The sequence below is a fragment of the Vitis riparia genome, chromosome 10 (assembly GCF_004353265.1).
Source record: "Vitis riparia cultivar Riparia Gloire de Montpellier isolate 1030 chromosome 10, EGFV_Vit.rip_1.0, whole genome shotgun sequence".
Lineage (NCBI taxonomy): Eukaryota > Viridiplantae > Streptophyta > Magnoliopsida > Vitales > Vitaceae > Vitis > Vitis riparia.
This window is the reverse complement of record NC_048440.1, coordinates 3,781,158-3,796,051: the sequence shown is the minus strand read 5'-3', so window position 1 is coordinate 3,796,051 and position 14,894 is coordinate 3,781,158. Positions and strand designations below refer to the sequence as shown.

At 32.3% G+C, this 14,894-nt stretch overlaps 1 protein-coding gene across 1 annotated transcript; it reads right to left on the bottom strand.

Moving 5' to 3' along the window:
• Positions 1-4,932: 4,932 nt before the first annotated feature.
• Positions 4,933-6,543, bottom strand: LOC117923436 (stilbene synthase 2-like). The gene is made up of 2 exons (XM_034841718.1): positions 6,322-6,543; positions 4,933-5,942 (listed from the first exon to the last, which is right to left on the bottom strand). Exons 1-2 carry the CDS (start codon positions 6,497-6,499, stop codon positions 4,942-4,944), a joined length of 1,179 nt encoding a protein of 392 aa, XP_034697609.1. The 5' UTR covers positions 6,500-6,543; the 3' UTR covers positions 4,933-4,941.
• Positions 6,544-14,894: the final 8,351 nt, after the last annotated feature.

The following is a 14,894-nucleotide window of genomic DNA, read 5'->3' as shown; positions in this document are numbered from 1 at the left end:
ACTATGCATAGTGGAAAATATGCATTTAAAATCAATTTTAGGATCTAGATAATGAGATTAGAGTGCTTACTATTGATTTAGAATTCCCGAATCATTTCCTTGCTATGAATAACAAATTCAAAGTTGCAAGAGATCTCATAAACCCATGATCTTCCGTCCCATGACTCAACCTTGAAGCTTGGCACTTAAATAATGGAAGTTTTGAGGGTGGAGGCTTGAGATCTCTCTTTGAAATGTAGGGTATGGATGGAAGAAGCTTGAAACCTTAACCCCTAAATGGGTATTTATAGTGATTCCTACTAAGCTTAAGTAACTTGAGTTCACTATGGGCTTAGGTCACTTAATCTAGCCTAAAAAAGGTCATAATTGATTAATTAACCCAATAGGACTAAATAATGAATCAATTAGCCAAATCCAGAGATACTGTTCACTAACCCCTATTTAACCTTTGTGTAATTACCAACATGCCCTTGTGCACATAAGTGAACTAAGAGTCAATCCAACCTTCATAAACTATGTCATCAAGGTATATGAGCTCAAGTGAGGATAATTGGGACTCCTATGATAGTATTGACTCCCTCAAAATCCAATTCTGAAATTTACTTTACATTTGACAATAGAGAGTCAACTACAACACTCCAATACACTATGTAAATATAACAAGATGCTTAGTACTTGGGTCGGTCTATGACCTAAGCACTACGTCTCCCCATGAACCAGTGTCCATAATCTAACAAGGTAAAAGTTATCAAATTTTGAAGATTACCTCTACCATTTTTGAGTTCCAAATCCTCTTAGAGTGTGATCAATTGACATATTATCTAAGCTCACCAAGAGCTAATGTCAAATTCCACTTAAGGAATTATGATGACAATGGTTGACCTAAACACACATCCTTAAGATCACCCAAGGGAACACATTGTCTCAATCCCATTAAATATCATGGTGCTTATATTGAGAATACCTGTTGTTAGTAGTTTTCATAAACAGTGACCCAATCCATAAGGAATATATGATCACTTTAAGATCTTACCCATAGGTTAAAGTCACTACTAACTTTTGCTCAAGTTCAATATTCTTTCAAGGTTGAAAGACAATACAATAAAGTAGCTTAGTGAAGTCGTGACAACTTGATAAACTTACAGTATGGTTCACTATAGGTCCTGTCCAATATGTAACTATACACTTTAGTGCACTCATCATGGGAAACCCGTCCCGATGGCCAAGACTAACCATCCCTCCAATTAAGAAGTCTAATATATTGTCTAAGTTCATGAACCAGTTGTGAACAACCCATCTACTTGTAAGGAATCCATGACTTGGATCTTCCATACAACTCATAATGCAAAGATGTAGGTCTAAATGCTCATAAGGTATAATGCATGGACTATTGATTAATTAAAGTGCAATTGGAACTTTATTGAATAAATAATAAACCCTAAATTTTTTAAGGGCTATATCCTAATAGTAAGGAAGAATATGTGACACCATAGGGAGCTAAAGCTACTAGTTTAAGTTGTAAATATAACAAACAAGAAATTATGAGATACTACGGGGTTCAATAGTGGTATTTTTTCCATTTCCTATAATAATTCCTATGGTAGTAAAATTATTCTTTCTAATTCATGAATGTAGGTATGGTTGGTAGAAAAGAATTGAGAAAATAAAGGCTAATGTTAAATGAGAAAAACACCCAAGAGGGGGGTGAATTGTGTTTTAAAAAATTCTTTTTAAACTAATAAATTTAAGCACAAGAGAAGAAAATATAAAGAGATAGAGTTAGAGAAAGCAAACTCAGATTTTATAGTGGTTCGACACTTCCTTGCCTACATCCACTCTCCTCAAACTCCTAACCGAGTGAGGATTCCACTAACTTGAAGCTTCAACCAAGCTTCTAATCACCTTTACACTTAGATTTCGACTCCAATGGGCTCTTACACAATCTCTTCAAGTTTCAACACTCAATTAACAAGAATGAATCTCTCAGCCTAGCTCAACAATAGCTCAAATACAACTTAAGGGTAGGATGAATAACAAAGGTGCACTAAAGGATATGCAAATGGGAATTTAATGCACCAAGAAAGGAATGAGAGCTTTTAAGGCAAGAACAAGTGAGTAGACAAATAAATGTAGGTGTTCTCTTACTTAAAAATGAAGTGAAACTCTCTATTTATGGGTTTCTAACCTCGGGAGACAAGAAAACCAAAAAGTAGCCTCAACCGGTTGAGCTGGGGTTGACCAGTTCACTAGTTGTTGGAGCATTTAATGTTTGGTAGGTGACCGTTACCCTTGACCGGACCTCGACCGGAGGTCGACCAGGAAGGCAAATACCTCGACTAGGAAGGAAAGGCTACTGGAAGAGAGAGAGAGTGCTTTTTGTGCTCCTCGACTAGACCTCGACCGAGAAGAGGGAACGGGTCAACTGGTTCACCATTTTTTGCCTGAAAACCTATCTTTTTGTGTTATTTTCTCTTCTAACACTTAGGCAAGGTCTTTAGGTAAATTAATATGCCAATTTTGAAGTAATTTATCTAAGGTGGTTCATTTGATAAAACTCAGGTTTTGATGAAACTGTAACTTTAAATAATAAACCGAGTTTTTCAAAGATGCATGAAATGAGATGTAAAACCTAAGTGCACCCATGCATTCATCTTATATATGTTTCCTATGATTAAAGGTATTCCAAAGGTCTTGATCTTGCATCCATTTAGTCCTTTGATGAATTCTCGAATTAATAAATGAAATTCTTTATAATTCAAACCAATTAGCAACTTAACCATGGTTTGTTATCATCAAAACCTGATTATGAGAACCCTTGGGCTAACAAGACTAAATTGAGGTTTTGGAACCTAAGCATTCTTAGATTGCAATAGAGATTGATATTCTATGTGTCAATATTTTTTTTTCTTTTTTTTTTTTCTTTTTTTTTTTTTTTTTGTAAATAATATACTTAGTACACTTATATTGTAAAATATTTAAAAAAAAAAATTGTTGTAGGGATAAACATAAATTATAAAAATAATTGAGTTTAAATATGATAGTTTTGATTACTAAATCTTTGAAAATATTTCTTTGTGGTGAAATTAATTTTTCTTAAAATTTCTTTTATGAAAAAAGAAGCTCATTTTAATTAATGTTTCATCACATCCATTTTTTATATATTTACTGCACGTTTTCTATAAATAAATTTATTTTTTAAAATTAATATATTTTAAAAAACATTGAAATATTGTGAATCATCTGAAATAAAATTATCATATTTTTTTTCATAACTTTGTGTGTGATACTTAAATTATTTTGTTATCGTAAAACAATTGATGTAAAAATTTTAAATGAATCAATTTATACTAAAAATAATTTTTTTTTAGATTAAATATTTTTAATAACTATGTAGTGTTTGGAACAATTCTGTTTCTTTTTTTAAAATAGAAAAAGCTAGTAACTCTTATATAAAATGTAAGAGCTTTTTGTTACTTACAATAAAAATATAATATTTTAAAAAAAAATTGTTTAGAAGTATATATTTTTCTAATAAAAATTTACATTTCATACAAAAGTTATAATCATTTTCCATTTTTAAAAGTAGTTAACACTAAGTATATAGAAACAAGCACTAAATTTTTGCATCGATCCTTTCATTGTGATAAAATGGATTTAAAAATAATAATAATTCCTTACGAAAATTAAATTCGCCCTTAATCATGATTCATCAAAATTCATTTTTTATTTGGTTATAGCACTTTATTTGTAAATAATTTAGCCTTAAAAATATGTTATGCTTCTTAAAACCTTTATTAAATGCTTCTTCATGTACGGTCCCATAGTTGCAAGTAGAGAAGGACTCAGGTATTATACTACAACAACCTAACTTCATTATCTTCAATATTCTTGGATTGTCTCTTAGCAATAGCAAGATAATGTAGAGTACTGCCAAGGCTTTGCACTAGAAGTAGAATCAGAAAGTAGCATAGAAGAAGCTTTGTAGAGTCTAATTTATTGGAGACTGGGGGTGGAAAAGAAGGCCTTCAACTATAAAAAAATTAAAGGCAATTTAGTTTGTAATTTCATTGTCTTTTATACCTTTTCTCGTATTTGTTGTTGAATGATAAATATATTAGAAGTATATTAAACAAGTACATATGATAAATGTGTAATAAGTATATTAAAAAAATCATAACTAAAAATAACTTTTCAATAATAAATTTGATTAAGAATAGTAATTAATACATACTCAAATCCAAGTTCCTAGCAACGGAATATATCATATGTATTGAGGGTAAAGAGCTTTTCACAAAAAGGGGAAAAAAAGAAGTTTAAGGAGTAGTTAAGGAATTAATAAAGTAAAAATATTTTAAAATCCCTATCTTGTTGAATTATTGAAGATCACCTAATTAATTAGGCAACCTATTTATGAGGATAACTATCTTCTATACCTTTTCAGATGGTATAAGAATTTATCCACATACGGAGGAGTAGTTAAGTAATTGATAAAGCTAAAGTCTTTTGAATCAAATGTTGCGGAATTATGGAAGTTAACTAATCAACCGCCCTGTTTACTCTTTTCAAATTGTTGCATTACTTTTGGCATCCACATGGCTTTGCTTCTGTCACACAAATGCAGCTATCATGCAGCAGACTTCTTAGTTACAAAGGGAAAATGCAATTTGTTATTTTATTCTTTTCTTTGTATTACTCTCAACAATCTTTAAAAGAACACGGCGGATGTTTATACAACTTTTGAGGGAATTTCATCTAGATAACAAAACTGTAAGAACTTGATGTCTCATCCCTTTTAACTTGAGGTTACTAATGAAGCCCTCCGACAAGCACTAATTTAAACCACAAACATCAATTTTAATAAAGAATAAAAGATGTTACAAATAAAAGACATATGTCTTTATTAACTCCTATTTGATTTAATTGGAAATTGTCTCCTTTCACTCAATTTGTAGCCCCAACAACGCTATGCAGCACAACAGTTTCAATGGTCAAACCTGGCCCAAAACCAAATAAAACACCCCATTCCAATCCTTCACCTGTGGTGGTCCTTTCTTCCTTAAGTGATTTCTTTCTCATCTCATCCAAAATAAACAACACACATGCACTTGACATATTACCGTACTCACTTAAGATGTGTCTTGTTGCTTCAAGTTTCTTCTTCTCCAAATTGAGTTTTGCTTCAACTGCATCCAGAATGGCCGGCCCACCTGGATGAGCGATCCAAAACAAGGAGTTCCAATCACTAATACCAAGTGGGGCAAAAGCTTGAGTCAAGCACTTCTCTATATTCTCGGAAATCAGAGTAGGCACATTAGGCCACAAATGAAAGGTTAGACCCACCTCGCGTAAGTTGCCAGCAATAGCACCTTGTGTATTAGGAATGAATGTTTGGGCCGCTGAAACAAGTTGGAAGAGTGGTCGTTCAATGGAGGTATCTGGATCTGATCCAACAATTACAGCTGCTGACCCATCACCAAAAAGGGCTTGACCCACTAAAGAGTCTAAATGGGTTTCAGAAGGCCCACGAAAAGTTACAACCGTGATTTCAGAGCATACCACTAGAACTCGTGCTCCTGCATTATTCTCTGCGAGATCCTTAGCAGTTCGGAGAACAGTCCCACCTGCATAGCAGCCTTGATGATACAACATCACTCTTCTAACTGATGTTTCCAGGCCTAGAAGATTGGCTAGTTTATAGTCTGCACCGGGCATTTCTACTCCCGAAGTTGTACAAAATACAAGGTGAGTGATCTTGGACTTAGGCTGGCCCCACTCTTTAAGAGCCTTCAATGCGGCCTCCTTACCAAGCTTAGGTACCTCGGCAGTGATAATTTCTTGGCGTATGTTGAGCGATGGAGCCATGTAAGCACCCATATTTGGGTGCTCTTCTAGCATTTCTTCAGTCAAATGAACGTATCGCTTTTTGATCATTGATTTCTCACCTATATATAAGTTAAAGGAATTTAATATATTAGCTAATGGACTAGCAAAGCAAAATTCATTCAGCAATAATGGGCAGCTTCATTATCACTCAAGATGATCAACATAAATATAAAACAGATTATTACTTATTATTACAATAACTATGTGTTCCTAGGCAGGGCAATTAATTTATATAGGATTGGAAAGAGTTATTACGAAATATTAAATCAATGTATAGCGCTCATTTTTCACAGATTTAATTAGTTTACATAAAAGCAACACACAGGAAGCTTGAAGAAAACTTGGCAATTCTTGCAGGGGAATCTTAAAGCATTATGATAATTATACATATATGTATGTAATGGATGTTCCAATTGATGCATGAATATATATACTTACATATGCGGTTGAACTTCTTCTTCAAGTCGGTCATGTGCTCGCTTTTAGTGACCCGGAAATAGTAATCAGCGTAATCGGACTGGTAGACACAGTTGTCTGGAGTAGCAGTGCCAATGGCTAGAATGGTGGCCGGCCCCTTGGCACGTTGAGCGTTTCTAATGTCCTCCACAGATGCCATTGATGACTAGTAAAATCCCCCACAGAGCTTCAAAGCGGTAGAAGAAAAGAAAAGAGTATGCGGACTAGTGCTTGAAGATGGGTTGCCAAAGCAGTGTGTGAGCGTTGGGTATTTATAAGTATCAGAAATGCTGTGTCCACTTGCAACCCACTTGTAGCTGGTGGTGGGGTCTTGTTCAATGCTTCCGTGCTGATTTGAGTCACGTGGAGGGGATTACTGAGAAAGTAGTCAATTTTGTATGACATCGGCCCTTCAGCCTCCTCCCTCCACCCTCCAGTTGCGATTTTTTAAAAAGGGATAAATCTCTTGCGCTGTCTCATTTGACCATTGTTTTGGCTGAAGCATTTTTCTTGCGTTAAAATATTTGGCAGCATTCCGAACAAACCTCAACTTGAATACCCTACTTCCTAGAAATATATATATATATATATATATATATATATATATATATATATATTAGGTAAAATTTGTGCTTTTATTTTTATTTCTCCTTTTATAACGAAAATTGAATTTAATTTGTAAATGGTTGGATTCATATATTTTTTCTGTTTTTAAATTTCACAATAGTCTTTTTGAGACTATGAGAAGCGTAAAACAAAACTAATAAAATATATTTATTTTGAAATTTAAAAATATTTATTTTTTAAATAGAAAGAAAAATAAAATAAAATAAAATTTCATCCAAATGACATACGGTGTCCAAGTTCAACGAGTGTAGGTTGGTGAAAGTTTCCTAAATTAAATAATTCGTAGATTTTTTTTCTTTTCAATTTTGGTTGGTTCCCACATAGATGTGAAGTTGCCTCTATGGAGTGGAGCCTGTGAGGTTAGTTGGTGAAGAGTTCATGTTACCGAGGAAGGTCTTGGAGACTTACTATAAACAATAAAAGAAAATAAAAGAAATATGTTAGGACCACTCAACAACCAAAATTGTGAATTTTGTTTATTAAAAAAATTAAATATTTTAAAACACTGTTCAGGAATTAATAATTTATTCTAAAGATATAAAACTATTATTATTATGAGTAAATAATATATATTGGACTTAAATTTTTAAAAATCACATTACAACTTAAACTTTCCGGTTGTAATTTATTTTATTTTATTTATAGAATAAAGGCAGTGGATGCCACTGAAGCCAATATAACAGAGGCTTCAGGATCAGCTGATGAAGCTAGAAAGGCATAGCCAAAGTTAGCATTCCAATCTAGTTACAACCCTAATTCAATCCCAAATTAAGACTGTAATTAAGGCATGGAATATTAACCGAAACCAAGAAGTCCAATCATAATTGTTTTAAAACATTTTTTGAATCCAACATTTCCTTATGAAGATATAAAGGTATTATTGTTATATTTTTAATAGCAGATTACTCAATAATTTAAAATAAAATACATATTATAAAACAAAGGAAATTTGATTTTTAAAAAATTATTTTATGTTCATAAATGAAAACATTAATAGATATTCTCTTAAAACTAATAAATAATTTTTTTTTATTTAAAAAAAAAAAGCATCTTGATGTATCTCAGAATATTTTCAAAGTCGAACCAGTTATTAAATAAAAATCGATCAATAGTTCACTGATTAGATCAATGATTGAATTACATAGAATAATGATGTGAACATGACATGATAAATATGTAATTTACATATAATTGAAATTAAAAATATACAAATAATTAAAATTATTTCATCTTTTTATAGTTAAAATTTAGCATATTATATCATAATTAGGATAAACAATGAAATGTAAAAATATGAATGTTTCTAATTCTATTACATAATATAAATGTATCATTTAAAAATATGTGCAATGGTAAAATAAAACTTTGTTAATATTTAGCTTGATTAACATTCCAATAGTCATACATTATACCATTCTATTATCTTAAAAACTGCTTCTTCTTTTTCTTTCTTTACCAGTATTATTTTTATGTACATTATACTAATGATTACTATTATTACTATTTTAAAAATAAAAAGCAAGAACCATATTTAAAACACATAGAAACGTTAAGACCACTTAACAACCAAAATGTGAACCCAAGTTTTGTGTGTTTAAAATAGTAAAATAAAAATAAAAATTATTATTGCAAAACCATAATAAATGCAAAACCATATATATTACTTTAATAATATATAATGGGGAGAAAGAAATTAGAGAAGAAAATTAGGAGAGATGAGAGAATGAAAAACAGAGAGAATGAAAGACTGCTTCTTTTCTCAGGATGCTCCTTGCATAGGGGATGGAAAACCTTTCTATAAACTTTCTAAATGCCTTCCATTAATATTGAATTAATGGAAGTCATAAATAATGTTTAATTAACATTTATTATAATGATGTGGCGGCATTCACTACTTCATTTATAACAATTATTTTAAACATTTTTTCAGGAATTCAAAATTTCCTCGTTAAGATATATTATTATTATATTTTTAATAGCAAATTAATTAATAATTATAAATAATTTAATATAAATGTATGTTGTAAAAGAAATGAAATTTGATTTTTAAAATTTATTTTATTTTTATAAATAAAAACAATGTTATTCAAATGTTTAAAGTGAATTAAACATATATGTAGACCCTCAATTTTGTCCCTTTAGCACATGTCTTTAAGTTCACTTCTAGTGCTCCATAGTAGTTCCTTGGTGGTCCATTGTTACTCATACTACTTACTTTTTTTTTAGCCACCTCAGAGACTTTGATCGAGAGATTTATCTAACCTCATTCTGACCATCGGCAACCTTAATTTGCACTTTAGGTTAGACTCATCTAAGTTCACCTAGGCCCACTTAGATTCACCTAGGCACCTTCCAGCTTGCACACATTCACCCTAGGTCACCTAGGCACTTTTTTCAGAATAGGTCATTTTGGACATTTGTTTGGACTTGATTTCGATTCTTGATTGCATCCGTTTTTCATTGTTTTCTATTGCATTATTTTTACTTTCAAATTCTAATTGCCCATGTGATATTTATTTATTCATTTATTTACTTATTCTTTTGTTAGGTTATTCGTTCATTCATTTATTTATTTTTTTAGGAAATTGCTTGAGATTTTGAATCTAATCTTTTAAGTTACAGGGAATAATATTATTTTTTCTACTTAACTACGTATGTGATTGATATTTTTTATTTTATTTTTGTTTTCCCCTCATTGCATCATTTGAGATTTTATTTATTTATTTATTTTATATTATTATGTAATTTCTAATTTTTATTTTTTGTATTTATCTTTGTATGATTTTGGTGGAGATACTTGGGATCCGTTAATGGAGAAATTTTGGGAGGGTTGCAACCGACTCATCTTTACATAGAGACGTGGTGCACGCTGAATTTTAGTGAAGCAAAGCACACTAACTTGTCTTCAGACGACTGCAAGGGGATGCATGAGATGGATGTGAAGACTTTTTCATGGCAATTTTTGGTAGAAAATCACGAGTATGAAGAGTAGAGGGTTATGGAAGACATGAATAACTTAGGGTCCCATTGGGGCTTTAGAAGCTATGAATAGCTCAAAGTTGTGGATGATATGAACATTTCTTCATCGTAAGCCAAAGGCTTTAGTTACTATGAACAGCTCAGGGCTGTGGATGACATGAACGACTCTGGGTCGTGACCTTAGGGCTCTAGATTCTATGAACAACTTAGGGTTGTGGTTGACATCAACGACTTTAGGTCGTGAGCTCAAGGCTATTAAAATGAACAACTCAGGATTCTAGATGACATGAACGATTTTGGTTGTGATCTCATAGGTCTAGATCTATGAAAAGATTTGAGCAGTAGAGCACATGAATGACTCCATGTCATGAGCTCAGGTCTCTGAATTTTATGAATAGCTTAGGATTGTGAATGATATAAATGACTTGAGGTCGTTAGCTTAGGGCTCTAGATGAAATGAACATCTCAGGACTTTGGTTGACATCTGCGACTCTGAGTCATGAGCTCAAGGCTCTAAATGCTATGAACAACTTAGGGCGGTGGAGGACATGAATGTCTGCATGTTATGAGCTCAATTCTCTAAATGCTACAAAAAACATAAAGAAGTGTAGGATATGAACCACTTCACCTTGTGAGCTTAGGTCTCCAAATTCCTTGAACAACTCAAGTTCGTGGATGATATAAATGACTTGGGGTTATGAGCTCAAGACTCTAGATGCAATGAACAACTTAGGGTTGTGGTTAACATGAACAACTACAGGTCATGAGCTTAGGCCTCTAGATGTTATGAACAATTCAGGGTTGTGGAAGACATGAACTACTCCGGGTCGTGAGCTCCAGGCTCTAGATGCTATGAAAAACTTAGGGCTATTGATGACAATAACTAATTCGAGTCAGGAGTTCAGGGCTTTTGATGTTATGAATGGCTCAATGTCATGTATGATATAAATGTCTTTGGGTTATGAGATAAAAGGCTATGGTTGATGTTGGTTGTGAACCCATGGCTCTAGATTCTATAAAGAGCTTAGGATTATGGATGACATGTGCTACTCTAAGTCATGAGCTCAGGGCTCTGGATCATATGAACAACTCAGGGTTATGGATGATATGAATGACTTGGGATCCCGAATGCAAACATAAGATTTTTATAATGGTTTGGCGCAACTTGGCCTACATCCACTCTCCTCTAGCTTTAATCCCAAGCTTGAGGTTTCACTAATTCAAGGCTTCCAACCCAAGCCTTCAAGCAATCCAATTGGATTATGGTTCCAATCAACCTTCTTGGACTTTTGGCACCAAGCACCCCTTACAATCCTCATGAGATACCTCACTCTTGAACAACCCCTAAAGTGATACCTCACACTTGAGAATCCTTAAGTGATACCTCACACTTAGACTTTCTTCTCAAAGATTTACAAATATGGATAAAAAATAATCTCACAAAATTCTAGTACAAAACTTTAAGCTCAAATGATAAGAGATAAACTGGGATTGAAAAGTGCGTTAATGATATGCAAGTTTCATAATAATGATGCACTCAAAAACACTCTCCCAAGGCTTAAGTATATTCAAGAAAGGTTTTGGAAGGTTAAGCTCTTAAAACAATGAAGACTAGAGTTTTTTTATAGAAGAAAAATGTTAAACTAGCTGTTAGGGGTTCGTCCAGTTGAGCTCCAATTCGATCGGTTCATTAGCCGTTGACATTTAATGCATGATAGGTGACCAATGGACCTCAACCGTTCCTTGACCACCCCTCGATTGGTACTCAACCAGATGAGGTTTGGCCTCGATCGGTTGAACTGAATGGGTCAATCAGTTCTTTAGCCAGTTTAGCTAGTTAAGCAATTTTTGGCTCAACAACCATTTTTTTCAACTTAAAACCTTTTAAACAAGTTTAAAAAACATTTGACACAAAGTTTTAGTTGAAAACATGAAATCATCCAATTTTAAAATATTTGAAACAAAATAACTCTTGGATGATTTTGGTGCATAAGTAAATAATGTAATGCATAAAAAAGCAAATCCACTAACAACCTTACAAAGAGGTCCTATGAAACTTGGGTCTTGAAAGACACTTATCTTTGAGGTCTTCTTCACCTTATTGATTTCCCTTTGTCTTGATTTTGTCTTTAAGATTGCCACTTTGAAAATCATCTTGACTAATCACAATTGAAATATAATCATTAATTTCAAACCTTATTTTGTTATCATCAAAACTAAGATTGATCAAACCTTGGTTTCACAACCCTATTAAGACAATTTGTCTTGATAATTCTAGTGACTTCTCTTCCCAGACATTTCTTGATTATTGTATGTCGGTTAGTATTGATGTTGAACATCCTATTGCTCATACTAACACTCAAAATTGATTAGTTGAATATCTTATTAAGCGTTTGCAATTGATTGCAAAACCACTATTCCTGGGAACAAAATTGCCTTTATCTACTTGGGGACATGCTATTCTCCATGTAGTTACTTTAATTCAGATTTGTTCTACAACTTCATGAATTCTCACATTTACAACTTATTTTAGGCTCCCAACTAAATGTTTCATATTTACTTATTTTTTGTTGTGTTGTCTATGTTCCCATAGCTCTACCTCAATGTTTTAAGTTAGGTCCTTGACGTCTACTTGGTTTATATGTTGGTTTTAATTCTCCCTCCATTATTAGCTATCTTGAACATTCAATAGGCGATGTTTTTATTGCCTACTTTGTAGATTTTCATTTTGATGAAAATGTTTTCCCACCATTACGGGTGACAAATCAAATCCAGAACAATGACGCGACATTACATGTTATGTATCCTCTTTGTCTCATCTTGATCCTCGTGCAAGGTAGTGTTAACTAGAATTTCATAGGATTATTCATTTATAAGGACTTGAAAATTAGTTACTTGATGCTTTGACAAATATAATGAAAGCAACAAAGTCACACATACAGGCTATGAATACCTTAGCACATATTGATGTCCCTAAAGGATAATAGGAGAATGTCATCGCAAGTGAATGTAAGACACGCCTAAAGCGTGGTAGACCAATTGGCTCAAAGGATTCAATTTCTAAAAAAAGAAAAAGAATGACATATGAAAAACTTGGTACTCTTGAAGAGCTTACAAATAGGAAAGGATCAAATGCTAAAACCCAACTTGATAAATAGTTAGCCCTTAAAGAGGCACTAATTGATTAAATACTGGTATTTAGAACTAAAGAGATCTCAATGAGTCACACAAGAGAAACAAGGAACCGCAATGACATTATCATAGACAACATATTTGTGTTCCAATTGATTATGGACATCATGATAAATAATGAAGATCAAGAACAACAAACTGTGGATGAACATAAAAAAAGGAACGATTAACCAAGATGGAAAGAAGTAATCCACATAGAGCTAAACTAGTTAGCAAAATGAGAGGTTTTGGACCTGTATTTCAAACACTTGAAAACATAAAGCCTGTTGGATATAAATGGGCCTTTATGAGAAAGCGAAATGAGAAAAATGACGTCACAAGATATAAAGCATGACTTGTTCAAGGTTTTTTGCAAAGACCTGTTATAAACTATGAGGAAAATTATTCTCCTGTAATGGACACAATCACATTTCGATACTTGATAAGTTTAATAGTTTCTAAAGGACTAGATATGCGTCTCATGGATGTTATTACAACTTATTTATATGGGTCTATAGATACTGACATATATATGAAAATCCTTGAAGGATTCAAATTGCTTGAAAACAACTAATTCAAAACCTTGAAATATGTACTCAATCAAACTACAAAGATCTCTATAAATTAAATCAATTTGAACACATGTAGTATAATTGTTTGAGTGAGTATTTATTAAAAGAGTAATATGTGAATAAGCCATTTTACCCATGTGTTTTTATTAAGAAATCATAATCCAAGCTCACAATAATTACAGTATAAGTGGATGATTTGAACCTTACAAGGACTCCTAAAGAGCTCACAAAAAATAACCAATTATTTAAAGAAGGAATTTAAAATGAAAGATTTAGGGAAAACAAGATATTGTCTCGGCTTGTAGATCAAGCATTGTTCAAATGACACATTAGTCCATTAGTCAACATATATAGAAAAAATGTTAAAACAATTTTACATGGACAAATCACATCTTGTTGTTGTTCTCTTTCTCACGAGGACCTAGAGGACTATCTTTGGTGTTGTTATCTTTCTCACGAGGGGAGAACCTAGATAATCACTTAACCAAAAACAATAGGAAAGTTCCAAAAGGGATGCCAATCCAATAATAGAAACATCCAATTCTAAAATAAATAATACTTGGTGATAATCCTCATGAAAATTTATTTTCTATAAGAAAATCCAAAATTACCATTTTTGAAAAACTTTTTATTCAACTTCTTATTATATGCAATATAGAATAGAAACATAAAAGAAAATAAAATAAAAAATAAGGAATCCCATGAACTTAGGGATCCTGTTGCTTATTTGGTAGCCTAAATATTAAATTTTCATTATCCAAACATACCAAAAAATCCATAACAAAAACAAGGTTAATGGTTTTACAACAGACCAAAATTACCCCTAAAAACCCTAAAACTATTACTAGTACATTTAGGAGCACTTGAAGGAACTTTAGAGAGCTTGAAATGCTTCAAGCATTAAATGTTGCTTTTGAGTGTTAGAAGGAGTGCTTAAGCACTTGATGAAACCGAATCTGAGAATGAATTTTTGTATTTCTAGTAACTATATTCCTTAAAAGGATTTTTTTTTTTTCCAGTAAGGGAATGTACAAGAATTTGAATGCTTCCATTCTCATTATGGGTTACATAAATTGATGTAAACTGGATTTTCACGTCAAAACCCTATACTCCAATCATTTGAACTTCACAAACCGATCTATAAAAAATAAAAAATAAAATATTTTTATAGCAAATAAAAAAATCTTAGACTTATTAGGGGTTTAC

Bases quoted from the DNA above. Each gene is read 5' to 3' on its own strand.
- LOC117923436 (XM_034841718.1), bottom strand. From the start codon at position 6,499: ATGGCATCTGTGGAGGACATTAGAAACGCTCAACGTGCCAAGGGGCCG. The intron at 5,943-6,321 runs GTAAGTATATAT...ACTTATATATAG, and splicing joins GAAGAAGTTCAACCGCATAT to GTGAGAAATCAATGATCAAA.